Genomic DNA, 22,165 nt, shown 5'->3' on the forward strand with positions numbered 1-22,165 from the left:
TTTTTTACTGCATGAATAAGCCCATCACATTTAGGTGGCAGTATTTATGCTTATTTCGACTTTTATTCTTTTAAAATATCTTGCATATGCATATTGAGTTTATGTATGTGTTGTATTGATTATGGTTGAGTGGGTGACAGCAGGAATGAGTCAGTGGGTTGATGAACGGATGCATTGTTCTGGGTTGAGTGACAGAGGGCATGTATGATGAGTTACTGGGTGCCTAAACTCACCAGACCCTTAGAAACACTTCCAGTATGAACTAGGCATTGCCAGTGTTTGTTAAACATATCTTTATTGATTATTTTTCATTCAGTTACAAAATATTCAATGTTTTTCCAACTCCATAAAAAAAATTATAAAATGTACTCATCAGTCGTTTTGCCAGGAGTTTCTTGGTACAAAACTAGACTCGGTATAAATGTTGACTAGTTCCCAAGTTTCACTTCTAAGCCCATAGCACAGTTATTTCAACCATTTGTATAGTATCTATAGCCTATAGTCTTGACTTGAATGACCTGAATGAAGGGGGGGGGGGGGGGGGGGGGGGCGAGGGAGATTCCTAATAGAAACAGATCAGCAGTTGCACTTTGTGGACCAGTAAACCATTCTCCTGAAGGGGTTCAGACTCGTAAATCACAAATCAGGGGCAGATTATTTACAAAAGAGGAGCAGCAGCTTCTACACCATCCTCAGCTCTGCTCCTGGCCAAAGATCGAAAATTGGGAAGAGCCTTTGTGTGAAGCTGGTGTGGGGGAAAGTGTAGAGAAGCTCCATGGAGTCAGCATTGTACACAGCCAGCTGCCCTCCCTCGTAATCCAGATACACCCCCAACTTCTTGGGCTTCTCCTTTGGGGACAGAGAGGTCCGAGGCGAGGTGAGTACTGAATACTGACCATTGGACCCGGTTACAGCCCAGACTCCCGTCTGAGGTAACCATGTGAAGGTACTCTTCCTGTTGACAGAGTCGGCTATAATGCCCACATAACATTTTACCCCCTCCTGCACAAGCTGCACCTCCCAGTAATGCCTTCCGGAGGTGAACCCCTCGCTCCCCAGCACACACCACCAGTTGGTAAATCTCTTTGGAGTTTGTGGAAGGATCTGTGCTTTGTCTGCGACTCTCACATGTCTCTGATTCTCAGACAGGGCGAGCTGAAGATGTGCTGTGTCTGGATCCAGGGTCACTGTCACTGTAGAGGGGAGAGAGAGAGAGACAGGGTATTAATAGTGATTTAACGCAAACAAAGGGCTATAGTAGCAATTTTATATTTTATTTGAGGGTATTTGCTATATTGCGTCCGTATCTAGAAGGAGCAGCACATTGATATAATTGAATATTTTTATAGTAGTAGGAAAATCACAAACACCAGCTGCTGGACACAGGTCACTGGGGTGTATGGTTTTCGGGTGAAAAATGAACTAGAGAGCATCCTACAATAGACTTCACAATGTAATAGATGGCCTGCTGTACTAAATGGTACACTGCACTAGATAGCACAGTGAACTAGGCTAGATGGCACACTGCATTAGAGAGCACATTGTACTAGACAGTGCACCGTAACAGATCGCTCACTGCACAAAACTGATCACTACACTAGACAGCACAGTACAAAAGCACACTGTACTGCACAGCACATTGGATGAGATAGCACTCTGCTCTAGAGGGCACACTATACTAGTCTGAACACTGCACTTGGTGGTACCCTGCACCGGACAGCGCATTTTACTAGACAGCATGCGACGCAATAGCGAGCACAACATACTGGAAAGCACACTATTCTCGACTTAACACTGGCTAGGCAGTATATTGTACTCAACTAAACAATATAATAGAAAGCAAACTTATGCCAAGCTGCTATTCTATATACTGTACTGGACAGTACACTACACTAGACAGCACAGCACACTAAAAACATGTATTGAAGGATACCCTGCACCTGATAGCACGCGACACTGATAGCAGATCACACTCTCTACCAAACCGGACTACGTAGTAGATATTACTCTGTAGTAGAAGGCATATTGCGCTAAATGATATACTCTACTAGATACCACACCACTCGAGACCGCAGACTGTACTAAACGGCTGTCATACCTTTACTAGGCTCCATGCAGTGATATCATTAGAAAACATATGTAAAAGCCACACAACATTTAAGACGTATGTGCTCAACCTTCGATTGCCAGGATCTAAGACAAGCATTTACAATGCAATAGGTCTCGCAGCATTAAAGTTGGAGTTATTGGCATAAAATGTTTAGCAAACTTTGAATTGGTGAGCAGTGAGAGTGTGTGCAAGAGTATGCTGTTTTTGAAAGCAGTGTGGTAGAGAGTGCAGGAATTTGGGTGACCTGAGCAATGTGGATGATGCACCTCACGCACGGGGCTGACGCAGTTATTATTCACACAGCTCTGATGGTGCACCTTAGGCACGGGCTCACAGCTGTTATTATTCACACAGCTCTGATGATGCACCTGAGCGCGGGGCTGACGCAGTTATTATTTACACAGCTTTGATGATGCACCTCAGGCAAGGGCTCACAGCTGTTATTATTCACACAGCTCTGATGATGCACCTTAGGCACGGGCTCACAGCTGTTATTATTCACACAGCCCTGATGATGCACCTCACGCACGGGGCTGACACAGTTATCATTCACACAGCTCTGATGATGCACCTCACGCACCGGGCTGACGCAGTTATTATTAACACAGCTCTGATGCACCTTAGGCACGGGCTCACAGCTGTTATTATTTCCACAGCTCTGATGATGCACCTCCGGCACGGGCTCACAGCTGTTATTATTCACACAGCTCTGATGATGCACCTCACGCACGGGGCTGACGCAGTTATTATTCACACAGCTCTGATGATGCACCTTAGGCACGGGCTCACAGCTGTTATTATTCACACAGCTCTGATGATGCACCTCATGCACGGGGCGGACGCAGTTATTATTTACACAGCTCTGATGCACCTTAGGCACGGGCTCACAGCTGTTATTATTCACACAGCTCTGATGATGCACCTCACACACGGGGCTGACGCAGTTACTATTTACACAGCTCTGATGCACCTTAGGCACGGGCTCACAGCTGTTATTATTCACACAGCTCTGATGATGCACCTCACGCATGGGCTCCCAGTTGTTATTCACACAGCTCTAATGATGCACCTCACGCACGGGGCTGACGCAGTTATTATTTACACAGCTCTGATGCACCTTAGGCACGGGCTCACAGGTGTTATTATTCACACAGCTCTGATGATGCACCTTAGGCACGGGCTCACAGCTGTTATTATTCACACAGCTCTGATGATGCACCTCACGCACGGGGCTGACGCAGTTATTGTGTGTGTGCGCTCGTGTGTGTGTGTGCGCGCGCTCTTGTGTGTGTGCGGCGGGGGTGGTGGTGTGTGTCTCTGTATGTGTGCGCTCGTGTGTATGCGTGCATGTGCGCTAGTGTTTGCGTGTGTGTATGTCTCTGCGTGTGTGCCTGTGTGTGTGTTTGCGCGCGCGTCTCTGTGTTGGTGTGGGTGTGACTAGCCTGCCGGAATCGGAGCGCGTGGTTGTGCGCGCACCCGTTTCAGTCACTTTAAAACAATTCCAGTTACTTTTTGGGATGTCCCAGTTCTTACTACCAATGTTCAATCTTCAAACAGTGTTAAATGCCCCTCAAAACCACTTTACTGGGCCTCAGGCACTGTTTCTTCTTTTAGGGGGTAACAAGAGGCTCCAAACACGCCCTCCCTAGCTTGCAGGCAAGACCTAAGGCGGGGACGCGCTGTCCGTGAGGCCTGAACACCTCTGTGCGCCTCGTACGCCGATCGGGGGACGACCCTACCGAGTCTCAAGCATCCCGCGTGAGACGCGTACTCGGGAGCATACTTGGGAGATGGTACGATTCTAAGTGAGTGTACGAGTCGCACCAGGCAGGTGCGACTCGTAGGGCGGTGCGCTTACAGTGCCCGCGCCGCCTGGCGTACGCTCAGTGACCCAGGGCGCAGGCGAGGCAGAGAGGCTGTGCGAGTCGTGATGGGGGTGAGACTCGCACAGCGCACACTTCAGGACTTCAGGGAGCACAAAGGGCGGTGCAAGCCGTATGCTTAGCGGCGACTCTCACCGTGGCGGCAAACGCGCTTGTGTGTGTGTGCGCGCTCTTGTGTGTGTGCGGCGGGAGGTGGTGGTGTGCGCCTCTGTATGTGTGCGCTCGTGTGTATGCGTGCGTGTATGTACGCTAGTGTGTGTTTGCGTGCATGTCTCGGCGTGTCTGCCTGTGTGTGTGTGTGCGCGCGCGCGTCTCTGTGTTGGTGTGGGTGTGACTAGCCTGCCGGAATCAGAGCGCGTGGTTGTGCGCGCCACCCACTCCGATCCAATTCTGGCAGATGCGCGTGGCCAGCTCCTGTCGCCCCTCGTTGGACAGCTATAGTTCTCTCTGCGAGAGCGCGCTTTTCGCAGCGAGCCCTAAAAACTACATATTCTAACTGAGAGTTCTTGGACATATCAATTTAGGTAGTCTTGTACCGAATTTCATAAGTATTAACCATTTAAAATGGGGTTATTGTTCTTGCGGAGTGTCTTCAGAGACATCGATCAACTGTTGATTTACCTTATATAGGCAGGTGTTAAGCTGGATACTTTAAAACTACTGTGAGGGAGAGGAGGGTTTGAACTTCCTGTTCTGCCACCCAGTAGCAACAAGTAGTGCATTGGCAAAATGAGGGGGAGACATGGGAGAGAACCCTGCTGATAGGCGGACACAGCAACATTGCACTACATAATCTACTTATGATGGAGAGGATTAGGCCGAATCACATACCTTATGTGAATGGACAAGAGTGCAATACAAGGGATCGGGTAGTCAAAATTATCATGCATACATAATAAACATCTGGAGTGAGACAAGGCTTGGGCGAAGTGTGAATGATTATACAAAGGGCCCAATTAGAAGTGGACACTGGCAACGCAGAGGGCACCAATTCAAAGCTGGGCTATGACGGGAGGGAGGGGTTGTGTTGTTCGCCAACATATTATTTATTTTGGTTTTCCTCTTTCTCAAATTCCGAGTTCAATAATGGAAAATTACTGCTATACAATGTTAAACTTAAATAACAATATATATTATACAAGCATTGGCAAAGTCAAAAGGTCTTAACTATGCGAGCGCTATTGGCTTTGCCAATGTGTTTTAGCAATGTTGTACACCAGCTTGGCTGCTGTTTAGCATGGCTAAAAGTTAGTGGCAAGGATTGGAGGAGAGTGTCGTGGCTTAGAGAGTGTTGTGGCGTAGAGTGGAGTGGCATAGAATGGAGAGGAGTGGCATAGAGCGAAGTGGAGTGAGCTGGAGTGAAGTGGCGTGGAGTTTCGTAGAGTGGAGGGGCGTAGAGTGGAGTTTGAATGGTGTGGCAGAATACTGCCATTACAGAAAGCACACTGTCCATTGAAATGACCATTACATTTGCATGCATACAGTTTTACTAAAAAAAACGATACAGGGCACAAACTATAAAGTGATAATGTGTGGAATTTGGCATCACCTATGGTATCGATTTGGTTTGATCATATTAAAATTTGTTTCCACCACAATTCATAGTAACAAACGTTCCTAATTCTGATTTCCTCTGAAATATTTGTACAATTAATTTACTGCCATTTAAATTTTGAGGTGTGCTAGAAAATAAATAATATCCTTATACCTTTATTTCACATCCCCAGTGCTCAGCAAGTTTTTGTTATATAAATCCTCTCACTTTGCAGTCATAAAAAGAAAAGAACCTAACATTTGACCGCTGTCTATGCACAGCAAATGTGACAAGGTAAAACAAAATGTAAAGGCCTGTTTATTTGTCATTCACTTCTGTACTCAAACATATTTATTCTGGGAGCGCTTCAGGACCTCCTCACCCCCATCCCTACGTACAGTGCCTATGGCATGAATGTGCAATTAAAGAAGAAAACAAGTTACTTACCTGTAACTTTAGTTCCCCAGTATTGGTAACTTTCATAGATTCCCATGCTTTGTATCATTCCCCGTCGTCGGAATGGGAGTGTCAGTAACAAAAATACCATAGCTGTAGGTACAAAAGACAAAGGAAAAAGGCCTAGGCCTCATTCCCTTTTGTAGCATATCACCCTCTTTGTGTAAAAGAAACCAAGCTTAGGCATCAGCCAATCAGAAGTGCCTCACCCCTTAGAACCTTCCTGAAGGAACCTCAGATTTTCGTAGCCGTTGTGTACTTAGACACCATATCTGTTGTAGGCTGAGCTTTCCTCGGGGAGGTGGGTGGGCGCATGGGAATCTATGAAAGTTACCAATACTGGGGATCTAAAGTTACAGGTAAGTAACTTGTTTTCTTACCCCAGTATTGTAACTTTCATAGATTCCCATGCTTTGTATCAGAGTAGCAAGCAGTTAGCAAGAAAATCACATTTTGCATCATAAAATTATAGCAATAGGCAACATGACATAAGATACAAAATGTGTAATACGGAAGGTGGGATAGAAAGGAAAGCTCACCATCATTGGAAGAGGTTCCTCAGGACAGCCTGTCCTACTGCCGCATCATCTTGTTGCAAGGATTCTAAGCAGTAATGCTTGGTAAAGGTGTGAACGCTGCTCCAGGTAGCAGCTCTGCAAATGTCCTTAATCTGTACCCCCGCAAAGAGGGCTGTTGAAGAAGCCACAGGTCTTGTGGAATGTGCTCGGATCTTTCCAGTTAGAGGTTTTCCTGCAGCCTTGTGACAATGCAGAATGGCACTCGTGATCCATCTTGAAACACTCTGTTTGGATAGCGGAAGGCCCTTGCTTGGACCTCCGAAGGCAACAAATAGCTGTGAGGATTTTCGAAAACCTTTAGTACGTTCCAAATAGAATTTCAAGCACCGTTGCACATCCAGCAAATGCAATGCTCTTTCTGCTGGCGTAGCCGGTTGAGGAAAGAACGCCTTCAGAATGACCGGCTCATTCAAGTGGAAATCCGAGGGAACCTTAGGCATTAACCTAGGATTAGGTCTCATGATTACAGTGTTTCTCTTGAATTGAAGGACAGGTTCTTGGATGGTCAAAGCCTGCAATTCTCCAACACGCCTAGCCGACGTGAGAGCGAGGAGGAGAGCCAATTTCCACGAAAGGTATTTCATGTCAGAAAGATGGATTGGTTCAAATGGGCCCTTCATGAGTTGAGAAAGGACTAGATTTAGATGCCATGTAGGAGGGGGCGGTCTCACTGGTGGGTAGACCCTGAACAAGCCCTTAAGAAATTGCTTGATAATTCTGGAAGACCACAAGGAAGGACCAGACCCTGTCCTTCTGAACCTTGATAATGCAGCCAAATGGACCTTAATCGATGAATGGGCTAGTCCCGACTTCGCCAAGGATAGCAGATAAGGTAGGATCTGATGAGGCTTGGAAGTGAAAGGATCAATGCTTTCTTTCCTACACCAGCAACAAAATCTTTTTCACTTAAGGTGGTAAGTCCTGTTTGTTGAAGGAGCCCTTGCCTGGGACAGAACCTCCTTAATCTCTCTTGATAAGGGTAGGTTCATAAACTCTCGCTGCTCAGGAGCCATGCAGTCAGGTGTAACGACTGTGGATCTGGGTGCCAAATCTGTCCGTCGGACATTGTGAGAAGATCCGGCAGAACTCTCAAAGGAAGAGGAGGAGCTATCGACAACAGATGGAGCTCTGTGTACCAGAACTGCCTCGGCCAAGCCGGGGCTATCAGGATCATCCTGCACGGCTCCACCTTGATCTTCCTGATAAGCCGTGGGATTAGAGGTATGGGAGGAAAGGCGTAGACAAATGTCCTCGACCATGCTATCGAAAGCACACTCCCCAGAGAACCTCGATGGTGAAGCCTGCATGCATAAGTCCAGCATTTCTTGTTGGTCGGAGTGGCAAAAAGATCGATCTCCGGTCTGCCCCACTGGCTGAAGACCTCATCCAAAACTCTCTGATTCAATTCCCATTCGTGGCTGACTGAGGATGACCTGCTCAGTCTGTCTGCGTTTTTGTTTAGGACCCCTGGTAAGTGTTCTGCCTTCAGCGATATCCTCTGCAGGATCGCCCATTCCCAGATCTGTTGAGCTTCTTGCGACAATGGACGAGATCTGGTTCCTCCTTCCTTGTTCACATAGTGCATGGCCGTATTGTTGTCCATCCTGATAAGCACTTGCAAACCTTCCAGGGGAGGAAGAAAAGCTTGCAGAGCCAGTCTTATCGCCCTTAGCTCTAAAAGGTTGATGTGGAGACATTTCTCCTGAGGCGACCAATGACCGCTGACATACAGGTCTTGCATCACTGCTCCCCAACCCTCCAATGACGCGTCCGTTGTCACTACATGTGGGGACGGGTCGCTTACGAAGGATAGACCTTGGGACAAGTTTTTTGATCTGTCCACCATAAGATTGCTTCTTTCATCCTTGGAATGACCGTCACCATGTCCTCGAATGAACCGTGGACCTGTTGCCACTGGTTGTCTAGTTCCTCCTGCAGAGGACGCATTCTCAGTCTGCAATGGGGAATCAGGGGAATACACGATGAAATCACCCCCGGTAGAGATTTGTAGCGGCGTATGGAAAGACACCTTCTTGCCCGTAAGTCCAGAGCCAAGGTCTGTAATTTTTCCCTCCTTTCCAGAGTAGGGAAGGCTCTTGAGAGCTTTGAATCCAAGAGGGCCCCCAGGAAGCGAGCCTTTTTGGATGGGACCAGAGAGGACTTCTCGTTGTTCCGAGTGAGGCTCAGATTCTGAAACAAATTCGTACAAGCTTAAACAGCCTCCAGCGCTGCCTCCCTGGACGGAACTTTCAGCAACCAGTCGTCCAGGTAGGGGAAGACTTGGAAATGGTTCCTTCGCAGGAAAGCTGCTACTGGCGCCAGCACCTTTGTAAAAATTCTCGGGGCTGAGCGGAGTCCAAAGGGTAAAGCCCTGAACTGAAAATGGCTCTTGGCTACTGTGAATCGCAGAAACCTTCTGTGTGCTAGGTGAATCGGAACGTGGAAATATGCATCCTCGAGATCGAGTGTGGCCATGAAATCCCCCGGATTGATGAGCTTCAAGATGTCCTGGAGAGAGACCATCCGGAAGGACAGGGAGATGAGATAGGTGTTTAGCTCCCTGAGGTCTAAAATGGGGCGCCATTTCTCTAGCGTCTTCCTCACCAGGAAGAACCTGGAATAGAATCCTTGTCCCCTTTGGTTTGAGGGAACCGGCTCTACTGCTTCCTTCCGGAGCATCTGTTGCACTTCGAACCGCAGGAGACGCTGGTGTTTCGACGGAATGGCTGCCGGGGGCTTGGGTGGAGGGACTTGCGTGAATTCCAAAGTATGCCCTTTCCGAATGATGTTGAGCACCCAACGGTCCGATGTTATTTTGGACCAGTTTTGAAGGTATTTGGTGACCCTGCCTCCAACTGATGATTTCTTGAAGTAGGTTCCAGTAGGAAGAGCCAGGAGGCCGCTATTGGAGCTTTGACGAGTCTCGTCCAGCCTGTTTCCCCTTATTGTAAGGCCTGGAGTAGTTTGTAGACTAGCCCTGCCGCTGTTGATAAGGCTGACGGTATTGCTGGGAACCTGAGCCCGTGGAGGAATAGGGCTGTTGTTGGAAGGATCCCCTATAGGTACTACCTCTGCCTCTGGATCCCTTAAAAGGAGACTTGCGGAATTGAAGGGTCCCCAAGGACCTGGCAGTCTCTGTGTCCTTTTTTATTTCTTGAAGTGTATGAGTTTCCCGAATAATGCCTCCCCATCAAACGGGAGATCAAGGACCTTGTTCTGGATCTCAGGCTGGAACCAAGTCGTCTTGAGCCATCCTTGGCGATGGAGGACTGCTGCCCCAGCCAGGGACCGAAACGCTGTGGTTGCAATGTCCATTGCACAGTCAATGATTTCCATTGAAGTCGCTTCTCCCTCTTGCAAGATCTTTTTTGCTTCAGATGTTGACTCCGGAGGCAGCTGGTCAATGTACGGGGCGATATCACACCAAAACTGGCGGTCATATCTCCCCAAGATCGCCAGGGCATTAGCAGCTCGTACTAGTAAACTCGCCATTGATGAGAATCTCTTCCCGGCATTGTCCAATCTCCGCCCTTCCTTGTCCGGAGGAGTTGTTAAGGGAGCAGAGGGGTTACGAGATTTTCTCTGCGCTGCCTGCGAGATAACGGAGTCTGGTCTTGGATGACCCGTTAAGGCCGTTGACCCTCGTCGGGTGCCCTGTATTTCTTGTCCAGACGCGGTGGCACAGAGGACCACCGTCGCCGGGTTCTTCATAGCCTTAAGGCCCTCCTTCCACAGATGATCCACGATAGGAATGGATCTTGTCGATTTCCTAAAAGGTTCTTTGAAATCGTATAGGAAACAATCAGTAGTAACCTTAGGCATGGCCAATTTGAATCTGCCTGCTGCTCTCTCCATCAACTGATGGAAGCCCCCAATGTCCGCTGGCGGGGAATCCGCCGGATCTGGGACTGGTGAAGCAGGATCAGGAATGATATATTCATCATATTCAGTATTAGGAATAGAGTCATGATCCGACTGCTGATCCTCATCCGAGGAATCATCCTGGGCCTCTTGCAACCCGGAGGAATCCTGTTGGAAGGATGTTTGAGGCTGAGGAGAAAACTGAGCCGGTAAAGTTGGCGTCACTGGCGAGGCCGAAATCACTGTAGGCGCAGCAGGTGCTGTCGAGACCTGAATTGGCCTATTCGCCCTAGATTTGTAGTCCTGCAGCATGTTATGCAGATCTTGGAGAAAAGAAGATGGCACCGTCACCATATCCTGCCAGAATGATGTTGTGACTGGGCAGTTTGATGATGACCAATCTCCTCGTGGTCGTATTCACCCTCAGAGTCCGTCTCCTGGCACTTGACTAGAAGTTGGGAGGGACTATTGGCATAGCTGTAAGCGTCCTGGTCCTCCTCCTCTGACTCCCCTTCTTGAAAAAGCATGGTTGGCAGTAGGGGGGACACACTCCTCGGAGAAGTCATCTCCGGTGTGATTCTTGTCACAGAAATAGTAATCCTTTTTTCAGAGGATAATATCGTCGACGGCTGTACACGCGTCGACGAGATCGGGGTCGTCGAAGTCGTCGACGAGGAAACTGTGGACACACCAGCCGTGGTCCTAGTCAGCGTCGTCGTCGTCGATGCCCTCGTCGACGAGACCGTCAGCGTCGTCACCGTCGACATCGTCACCTTCGTCGCCGGCGCCTTCGTAGTCGACACCCTCGTCGGTGGCGTCTTCGGCGCAGTCTTCGTCATAGACGCCGTCTTTGTCGTCGGCGCCTTCGTCGTCGGCACGTCCTCCGTCGACGCTGATATACCTGCCGTCGACGGTACCTTCGTCGACGAAACTCCCGTTGACGTCATAGTCGATGATATCAACTTCGATGTCGATTTCTTCGTCGACGGAACCTCCGCCGTCGACGTCTTCATTGTCGAGGACTTAGAACTCCTCTCAGAAGACTGGGAAGAAGGTTTTTTGAAGGCTGAGGCAGTCTTCTCACCTTTTGAAGGCGTAGCTGGTCCTACCCTCTCCTTTTCACCTCGGTGAGGAGATTTGCTGGGACCTAGGCTCTCAGACTCACTGGGGGTCTTTTTGGAGGCCTTAGAAGATCTTTCCACAGAAGGAGAAGGGGAACCCCTACCCCTCTTCACTGACCTTCTTGAGGAAGACATCGACGCTGCATCCTCACTGTCACTAGAGACAGTCTCCTTCCTGGATTTCAGCTTCTGGAGCCATGTTAAAAGTCTACCCTCACGGTCCCGGAGGGTCGTGGTCGAAAAGGTGCGACAGATCTTGCAGTCCGCAGCTTTGTGGTCAGGATAGAGGCCATAGATGCAGTCTTTGTGCTTATCCTCCACAAAAAGCCTTTTCTTGCCACAGGTGGAACATGGCTTGAAAAGGGCTTTTTTCTTCTCCATTTCAGACATCCTGGAAGGCAGTCAACAATCCTGAAGTGAATCTGAAAGATTCTGAAGAAAAAATCCTAAAGAAATTCCTTATAAGAGTAGAAGTTGAGCAGAGCTCACAGGAGACTCCCTAAGCACAACGTGCGGTAGAAAATCTAAGGCTCTGAGGTTCCTTCAGGAAGGTTCTAAGGGGTGAGGCACTTCTGATTGGCTGATATACAAAGAGGGTGATATGCTACAAAAGGGAATGAGGCCTAGGCCTTTTTCCTTTGTCTTTTGTACCTACAGCTATGGTATTTTTGTTACCAAGACTCCCATTCCGACGACGGGGAATGATACAAAGCATGGGAATCTTTGAAAGTTCCAATACTGGGGTAAGCAAATTGTTTAAGTTATGCTATTACTAAAGAGAACTGATCACAGGCATGCAAGTTTGATGTTCTGGCAGAGATAATCTGATAGAGACCTCTAGCCAGAAATTACTTCCCTTACAATATTCCCTAGGTTTCAGAGTCAATCTGGACATTTTTGATAAGCAGTACCCCTGCACACCGGTAGGTGGTGTTGTTGGTGTCTTACACGTCAGAAGTGATGTGCGCGGTGCCTATATAGACGCCACCTCAGCGTGCTGATGTCCGTTGTTTTCTTCCTGCAACAGTCAACGCAGATCCTGAGAAGAGATACCCTCAGTCATTTTTGACTGACAGTTTTTCAACCTTTTGACGAATATTTTGGACACTTTGTCTCCAGGTGTGAAGGATGTCCACCAGAAAGGCAGGTTTTAAGCCATGCGGCGCCTGTCATCGACATATGTCGGAGACGGTTCTGCATTTGGTTTGTCTATGGTGGCTTGAGCATGACCACGATGCCAAGACATGCGATGACTGCCACGCCATACATTCTGAGGTGCTGAGAGAGCGCTCCCTCAAGCTCCTCACCGCCTGACGTCAATTGTCTCAGTGACACTTCAGGTCTCGGTCATAAGGAAGATCCTGATATCATTCATGGAGCTATACCCAGCAATCGCCATCCTACTCCAAATCGTTGAGGAAGTCCCACAAAAATAAGAAGTCAAAGAGGTCTTTGCCCCACAAGTCTTTAGGTGAGTCGCCGCTCCGTCAGCACTTGAGGCCTTGTTCTGTGGTGAAGCCTGCGCTTGGGCTGTCTCTGCGCCTCCCACCACTGATGCCCAGCAGTGGAAGTGTCCCCTTCATCATTCCCAACTCTGACACGGAGCTGGACAGGCTTCGTCTGATGCCGGTGCCAACCAGGTGCAGACTCCCAGTATTGGAGTCAGTGCCTTAGTCCTATGACAGGCCAGGGTTGAGTGATAATTATGGTATCAATAAGGCCCTAATAGATACCAGTATTTAAAAGATCCGGAGGACAACTTATAGGAGGATCAGGAGAATGTAGTTTGATTGGATACCTCCCCAGACACTGGCCTGATCTCTCCCTCTACTTTGGCTATGGAGGAGGATGCCTCTTTTGCAATGGTGATGCGGAGGGCGGCTGAAGTCCTGGACCCTATGCTGCCCTCAGTGGCAGTCAAGACGAAGATCTTGACGGAGGTGCTTCAGCCAGGATTTGCCCCCACGGAACCTTTACTCCCATTCAGCGAAGAACGTAACAATGTCTTACTTGAGGTTTGGTCCAAGCGCTGCACAGGGGCTCCTGTGCATAGGTCAATCGCACGCCGCGATCACACCACCCGGGAGAGCTTGGGGGCCCAAGCCTCCACCTCCAAAGTCAACCCCAGTGCATTCCATACCACCTCACTGGACAGGGAATCCAAAAGGCTGGATACCTTCGGGAAGAGGATGTTCTCTTCCGGCAGCCTGACACTGCGGTCAGTGAACACTGTGTGTCTCTTGGGCTGATACTCACATACACTCTGGGACTCGGTTGCGCAAGTGTTGCCCATTGTCTCGGAGGAGGCCAGAGTCATACTCTCTCAAGCAACTGCTGACAGGAGGGATGCAGCCAAGTTCACCTTAAGACAACGGACACACTGAGCAGAGCGATTTCATTGTCTCTGGCCTATAGGCACAATGCCTGGTTGAGAACCACTGTCGAGGCCTGGATAGCTCATGGACATGCCCTTTGAGGGCTCCCGTTTGTTCAGCGAGAAGGCAGACTTAGCAATGGAGCTTTAGGAACAGCAGGGCTATGGCCAGGTTTTTGGACCTTTCCTTAGCGCCTTGCCAACCCCAGTCTGCCTGCCGCCCCTTCTGTGGCGTATTTTTTGATCTTTTCATGCCCACTCACCATGGCCAACAAGTCAAACAGTCTTTTCATGGCCAAGGACACAGTTCATGAAACAAACAAAAGGAGATCGGAGCCTGCTTGCAATAAGTCTAACCACTGGCAATAGCTTTGGGGAGCACTCCAACCCATTATTCTTTTGCTCACCACGCCACCTCAGTTTAAACCAGCCATATGCAAATCAGTCTTGACCCTGTTACTCATGGGAACAGTCCAAGCCGAACTGCCAAGCCAGGTCCGCCCTGAACCAGAACACAAGCATCCCAGGACTGGTTTTGCCCTAGTTATGGGCTCATTTACTGGGTACAGCTTGGTTCCAGTGGCATAGGACCCGCTTCTGAGCATATCTATGCCACTTAGGGCGGTACATGAAACACACAAAAGGTGATGGGAGGCTGCTTGCAAGAAGTCAAATCACTGGAAATAGCTCGGAGTAGCTATTCTTTCTTTTGCTCACCATGCCACATCAGTTTGGACTCAGTCATATGCAAATCAGTCTTGACTCTATTCCTCATGGTAGTTCCTATAGACTACGTGGGACAGGTAGCCAGAAGTAGAGCTAGTCCACCCCTCCCCCCATACCCCTTTAGTCAAAGAAGTCAGGTAAGTATAGATCAGAAATGGCGGTAGTTCAGTAGATCAGAACAGAATAACCTTTAAACTTGGAAAAGTGAGCCCCACCGGGGGTAGCCTCGAGTAGACCAAAGTAGTATTGGATGTGTTAGGACGCCGGTTGTGTCAGAACTTCTGGAGCGGTCACCCTATCACAGGTGCTCCGTGGTTATTGCCACAAATACTCGGGTATTTTCCGGACCGGTGGCGGTTTAAGTAATTTGTTCGACTCCTTTATCTCGGAGGTCGGTTTCGTGGGACCCAAAAGTTACATGCTCCGCAAGATTTATACTAGAAACTGTGTTGAAGAGGATACAATCCTAACACATCCAATACTACTTTGGTCGTGGGGCTGACTCTAGTTTCCAAACTTCTCCTGAACCTTAGAATACCGACTGGATCTACTCGAGGCCACCCCCTGTGGGGCTAAGTTTTCCAAGTTTAAAGGTTATTCTGTTCTGATCTACTGAACTACCGCCACTTCTGATCTACACTTACCTGACTTCTTTGATTCCAGCTCACCTTGTACAAAGAACTTGCCCTGACGAAGTTCCTAAAAGGCAAGAGGAATGAAACGCGTTGGCGGTGCCTATGCTCCATGAATACTTCTGAATAAAGAAGAAGATACTTTAAATTACCATTTCTATTGACTTTATTTGAGTGCACCTTCCATTTTGTTTTTTGTATTTCACTAATCTATACACCCTACAGCAGCGGGTGTTGGAAGAAGTTTGCACCATCCAAAATTGAGAACTAAATGATCCATAGTGCTAGACCTGGTCTGCTGCCTTTGGTCCTTTGGTCTCATTGTATTTACGTGTATTGATATTACAAATAACAATGGCTTTTATTTATTTTTTAATAATTAATACTTAAATAAAAGTTATTGTAATTTATAATTGCAATAGCTTAAACTTTTGTAAATAACTTTTGTGAAGATTATGTTCAGTGTATTTTACTGTGACGAAAATCCAAGGACAGAAGTGAAATATTAACATCTTTTTGTGACATTTGTAATAAAGCTTGAAACATTGAGAGAACATATTTGAACCAGTTGTTGTTGAATGGTTGCACAGATTGATGCTGTGGTGGTGCATAGTGATGTTGTGGTGCCCCTGAGTGATGCTGTGGAGGTGCGATAGATACATAGAGTGAGTGCGATAGATAGACAGAGTTAAGGCGATAGATAGAGTGAGGGCGATAGATGGAGTGAGGGCGATAGATAGATGGAGTGAGGGCGATAGATAGATGGAGTGAGGGCGATAGATAGATGGAGTGAGGGCGATAGATAGATGGAGTGAGGGCGATAGATAGATGGAGTGAGGGCGATAGATAGATAGAGTGAGGTCGATAGTTAGATAGAGTTAGGGCGATAGATAGTGTTGTGAATGTATCTAGGACCCTAATTAGATATTCCCGATTTATGCCCTCATGTGGTTATAACAAATCATATCCTTATAAAGGCATAAGAATCATATCCATATTAAGTCATAGCCAATGCAGTCCAAATACGGCAAGGCTACTCCCATAGACTCCTAGAAAGTACAACGCATTCTTAAACAAACCAAGCCTCCAGCAGCCCGGGAATTCCCCCTGCTTCTGTTTTGATTTGTCCTAGAATTCCTGAGAGTCCTGAAAGAACTGCCAGTTCTTAGTGACGTCTTATGTCCAACCTTACGTCAAACTCGGCACCTTCCAGGTATAAATATACCAACATCTGCCTTAAGCAACACACAGTGGTTTGGAGCAGATCGGCTATCTACTTGCCCGACGCCCAGCTGATGCGAGTGCCGAAGGAAGCCGACCCTCCCTGCTGACGCACTGAGAGAGACGCTGTCTTTTCTCCTGCCGAAAAATCCAGCTCCAGTGTTTCCCTGATACCCTCGCGGGTTACTGGGAGATCGAGTCCTGAGAGAGAGATACAAGACCTCCTTCATTCTATACCCAAGGTACTGAGCTGATTAGACACATAGAGAATTCTTGATTCAGATTCTTGGCAAAAACTGTAACTCATCTACTCCTTCCCTGTACTAGGCTTAGGTTAGGTACACTGGGGTAGGCGTATCTTAGAAATACCAGTTGAGTACGTTTAGTCATTGTTTTATCATTGTATGTATTTTATCCATTTTAAGTATCTTATGGCTTAGAAACCATATAAATGCTTTTACAGTATTATTTCATAATACTCCTTTTACTGTACGCACTTTACTTTATGACAAGTATTGCAATTGTGGCAATTCATTTCTCTTGCATGAGAAAGAAGACTGCTCAATAAATAACCCTTTTATTGAAAACGCCAGTCTCTCTATTTCTCTGCATCGCTGGTGATACGAAGAATGCACGATTGACTGAGTAAAATAGCTATCTATTGTTTCCGCGTCTCTGGAGATATATTCCTTATTGCAGGAGGAACAAAGTGGTCATGTGATATGGTTGTCAGAAGCTTATCCCTTATTGTCTATTCAGGAAAGCTAAACACCTTGTTTACCCGAGAAAGTTTCTAGTGACCTCTGAGCTAGCTGTCACACACAATTAAGTCTAACACATTCAATAGAGACCTAGTCGACCTCAGTCCAACGTCTAAACTATTGTTTATGTTATTCTAATGCGCTGAGCCTATTGGGAATATAGGAACTACACTACATGGCGCCCAACGTTTGGTAAGGCGATAATTTAACGCTAGATACTAGAGTAACTCAGTCGTGCTTTTCACACAGACCCCTTTTTCCGTAAAAACTCCAATAGACGTCTGGAGTGGGAAAAAGGTTAATATCCGCCAAAACTTAGTAGGAAGAGATTCCTATGTATTAGTTTTTGGTTTAGTCAATGTTGAAGGATAAAGTGTTCCAAAATATTGTGCACCTAATCTTTGTTTCCTTGAAACTTGATCTGCAAACTTTCAATCAGCCAAATGTCAGAAAGTGACGACGAAAGGGAGAGAGCTAGACTAGCAGCTCAACTTTTGACGGAAGACACAAGTCTCCAACAAGATCAACCGGATGCAATACTCATCCCGGTAAATGTAAGGAAAACTTTAACTATAAAACTTATAGAAAATAGAGAATCATCAAGAGGTGGTACAGTCATATTTGTTGTTGAGGCACATGAATATCGGCAGACAGAGGTATTCTATTCATGGATAACTTTTCCAGCAGCAAATGCTGTAACACACTAGTTCCACTACTGCAAAGCAGGGGAACCTCCAGCAAAATACACCCCTTTCGAGGAAGTTGAAATTCCACTAACTTACCAAGAGCAGGAGCTCTGGTTTAATGCGCCCTAAAACATCAAAATCACATTATCAGGCTCGGTCCACTAGGTAGACCAGGAGCCACATGGCCGGTTCTAGCCAGCTATACACCACATCCTGACATTGAAGAAATGTCAGACAGAGAACTTTTAGTTCAACTAAAACAATTAATTATAATACATAGACAATTGGTACAATATGTCATGCGGACTTGAACAGTCCAACCAGCAATAAAAATTCCACAGCACACCCCTCACCAGGGGAACACAAATAAAATTACACCACAGACTATTCAATCAGTCATTGGTAAAATACCCGCAAAACGGGAACAAATTCCGTTCTGGTTAGCTCAGAAAATTACACAGATAGAGGCAGTATTTCCGGATACTACCCCTCACGAAAAACTCAGAATTCTGACAATCTGTCTGCCAATGGGGATTGCACCACATGTGGAGGACTGTGACACTTGGGGAACAGTCTTTGCTTCAATCTACACAAAAACACATGCTATTCCGTCTATAGCAGTTATACCAGATGTACAAAGACAGATTCAAAATGAATATGGTCCAGAACCTGTTTTGACTATAGGTATGAAATTACTGAAAGACTTTAAGCAAGTCTCTGCTATACTACTAGCCAACATAAAAGGAGAAGCAGCATCCGTGGCAATCCGCCAAAAACTAAAAGAAACCGATATAGCAGACCAACCTTTAGAACTTGCCAGAATAATTGAAAAATCCTATGAAGAATTAGGTAGAGACAGTTTAGGTGGTAAACCACTAAAACCACAACTAACTGAAAATCCTGAAAAAACTTTCATTAAAAATAAACTCAATTCTCAAAAGAAGAAGTGGGAGGGTAATAAGCAAACCTCTCCCAGAGAAAAACATTTTCAGACCAGAGGAAGGTCTCCCCAACGAGGAGATAGAACTCCAGAAGGGAGGGGGGGTCCAAGTCTCCACAATGGGTGCCCTCTGAAAAAAGATATAACCTTAGAAATAGGGAAAATTTGAGAAAACCTGACAGATATCATGATATTGATACACGTCCCTCTCGATCTTTTCAGACTTCCTCACAGAAATCGGAAAGAAGAGGATGGTCAGAACATAAAGAAGAGCGCGTCAAGTCCAAAGACAAAGAACCTGCTCAACAAAGTAAAAAATTACAATTTCCCAAAAAGAAGGTAGCCAGTATTAAAATAAAACATGCCGAGGATCCTGAGGACACAACTCAAGAACGGAGAGTGGGCCCAAACAATGCTAAACAGCGCAGCAGAAGTGACCATAGCTCGCAAGATCCTGATGAATCTTCTGGAGACAGTGGACACGAATGAAGTCAAAGTCAAAAGATTTATATAGCGCGCTACATACCCAGAGGGTCTCGAGGCGCTTGAAGAAGGGTGGGGAATTACTTGTCGAATATCCAAGTTTTAAGTTGCTTTCTGAATGCTAGGTGGTTCTGAGTGAGACGAAGGTGAGTGGGGAGTGAGTTCCAGGTTTTAGCTGCCAGGTAGGAGAAGGATCTACCTCCCATGGTGGTTTTGTTGATGCGAGGTACGGTAGCAAGGGCTTGGTTGGAGGATCGTAGCTGGCGGGAGGGGGTGTAGAAGGAAAGTCGTGTGTTGAGGCATTCGGGTCCAAGTTCGTAAAGTGCTTTGTGTGCGTGGGTTAGGAGGCGGAAAGTAATCCTCTTATTGACGGGGAGCCAGTGGAGGTTTTTCAGGTGACTAGAGATGTGGTCTTTAAGGGGATGTCTAGTATGAGTCTGGCTGATGCGTTCTGGATGCGTTGGAGTTTTTTCTGGAGTTTTGCGGTGGTACCGGCGTATAGGGTGTTTCCGTAGTCCAGGCGGCTTGTAACCAGTGCATGGGTGACCGTTTTTCTGGTTTCGGTGGGGATCCTGCGAAATGTTTTTTTGAGCATGCGAAGAATGTTGAAGCAAGATGATGAAACGGCGTTGACTTGTCTGTTCATAGAGAGTGAGGAGTCCAGGATGACGCCCAGGTTCCGTGCGTGGTCCGTCGGGATGGGTGCTTTTCTAAGGGCCTCTGGCCACCAAGAGTCATCCCAGGCGGAGGGGGAGGTACCTAAGATAAGGACTTCTGTTTTGTCTGAGTTCAGTTTCAGACGGCTGTGCTTCATCCACTCGGCTACTTCTTTCATTCCTTCATGTAGGTTGGTTTTGGCGGTGTTAGGGTCTTTGGTGAGTGAGAGGATCAGTTGAGTGTCGTCAGCGTAGGAGATGATGTTGAGGTTGTGTTGGCGTGCGATGGCCGCGAGGGGGCTCATGTATACGTTGAAGAGGGTGGGGCTGAGTGAGGATCCTTGTGGTACGCCGCAGATGACTTCAGTGGCCTCTGACTTGAATGGTGGGAGGCGGACTCTCTGGGTTCTTCCGGTGAGGAACGAGGTGATCCATTCCAGTGCTTTTCCTTGGATTCCGATGTTTCTGAGGCACTGTAGAAGGGTGCCCCATAAACTATATGAAATAACATTACGTATAGAGGGAGATAAAACTAGGAAAATAAAAGGTCTCTTCTGGGAGAATCTATCTAAAGGTTATGATATCCTTCTCGCAGAACACCACCAGAGTTTGTCAGGGAGTGCCCACATGGCGAAGAAAGGATTATGCCTGCCGTCTCAAATCATATTCCAGTTAAAAAAAAATACACATATGCAAAAAAAAATGGGCAGTGGCCAAAGCTCCTGCATTATATAAAAATCATGTAGGATGGGATGAGGATTCTCCTCACCATAAAATCCAGTTAAAAAATCAACCAACTGCACAAAGGCAGTATCCTGTTAAGCAAGAAGCTAAAAAACAAGTCAGAGAGATCTTAGATCAACTAGAATATCAGGGGGTGATTGAAACGTGCACCTCACAAATGAACAATCCTTTGTTTCCTGTCTCCAAGCCAGACGATTCATATCGTCTAGTTTTGGACTACACACACCTAAACTCTTGTTGTAAAACATTTGCAGTACAAAACTCACACAGTGCAGCACTAATGAATAATATAGTGCGCAAAAAATATAAAACGACATTAGATATTTCAAATGGTTTTTTCTGTCAAAACATTGCACCAGAAAGCAGGTATTTGACCGCTTTCTCCAGCATGGCGGGCCAAAAGCAATTTTGTCGTCTCGCACAGGGATTCAAGAACAGCCCAGGATTATTTTCGGCCAGGGTAAGAGAGTTACTACAAATGTATGATGATGCGGCATTATCCTATGTCGATGACATCTATCTTACAGACAATGACCTGGAGACACACTTGAAAAGAGTGAACACCATCATACTTGGGCTCGCATCTGAAGGGTACAAATTTAACTTTAAAAAGTCACGAATTGCCGACCAGACATTCCTATTTTTAGTATATGAATTATCAAGTGACGGCAAAAGCCTAGCAGACAACTTCTTAGAGAAATGTGCAGTACTCCAAGCTCCAAAAACGCTGAAAAACTTACAAGCAATTCTAGGTTTCCTGAACTTCGGAAGAACATACATTCTAAATTATGTAGAGAGGGTTAAACCACTCTACGAATTAATAAAACCTGATTTCAAACCAATTAATTGGACTCAGAAACACACAGAAATTTTACGATCATTGCAAACAGACATGTTAACTAAAACAAAACTGCAAACACGCGCAAACGAACGCAACCTTATAATCAGAGTCATCCCAGGAAGATGCGGATTTACATACCTGACTTCTAATGAGGGAGAAACGGTACAAATAACTTACAAATCACACTTGTACACACAAGCTGAAATGAAATTCAGTTCAACTGAAAAAATTCTAACTGCGGTTCAAATGGTTGTAGCAAAAGAAAAAGCCCTAGCTCATGGGAAGAGGATATCTGTTTCAACAGCAGTATCAGCCCTTGAAGCAGTAACAAGACTGAGCATTCCAAATGCTATGGCATTAGATCCAAAATGGATACAATGGGTTAATTCTCTTGATACAACTGAAGTGATACACGCATTTGATCCCAGAATGAAAAAGCTAGAACATCTAGAATACGAACAAGAATGTCCTCTGTCGATCGAAATTCTGCCTGTGGAACAGTACACCTGTGTAATCTACACAGATAGATTTGCACAACACTGCGTTGTGGATAAAAAA

At 46.6% G+C, this 22,165-nt stretch overlaps 1 protein-coding gene across 1 annotated transcript in view; it reads right to left on the bottom strand.

Annotated features, from left to right (window-relative positions):
* Positions 1-279: 279 nt before the first annotated feature.
* LOC147748533 (E3 ubiquitin-protein ligase TRIM39-like) overlaps positions 280-22,165 on the bottom strand; it is a 160,803-nt gene continuing 138,917 nt past the window's right edge. The window contains exon 6 of the mRNA XM_086962915.1: positions 280-1,193. Coding sequence (XP_086819041.1) covers positions 682-1,193 — 512 coding nt within the window. The 3' untranslated portion in view covers positions 280-681. The remainder of the gene's footprint in view (positions 1,194-22,165) is intronic.

The sequence above is a fragment of the Lissotriton vulgaris genome, chromosome 1_1, assembly GCF_964263255.1.
Source record: "Lissotriton vulgaris chromosome 1_1, aLisVul1.2, whole genome shotgun sequence".
NCBI classification, from domain to species: Eukaryota; Metazoa; Chordata; class Amphibia; order Caudata; family Salamandridae; genus Lissotriton; species Lissotriton vulgaris.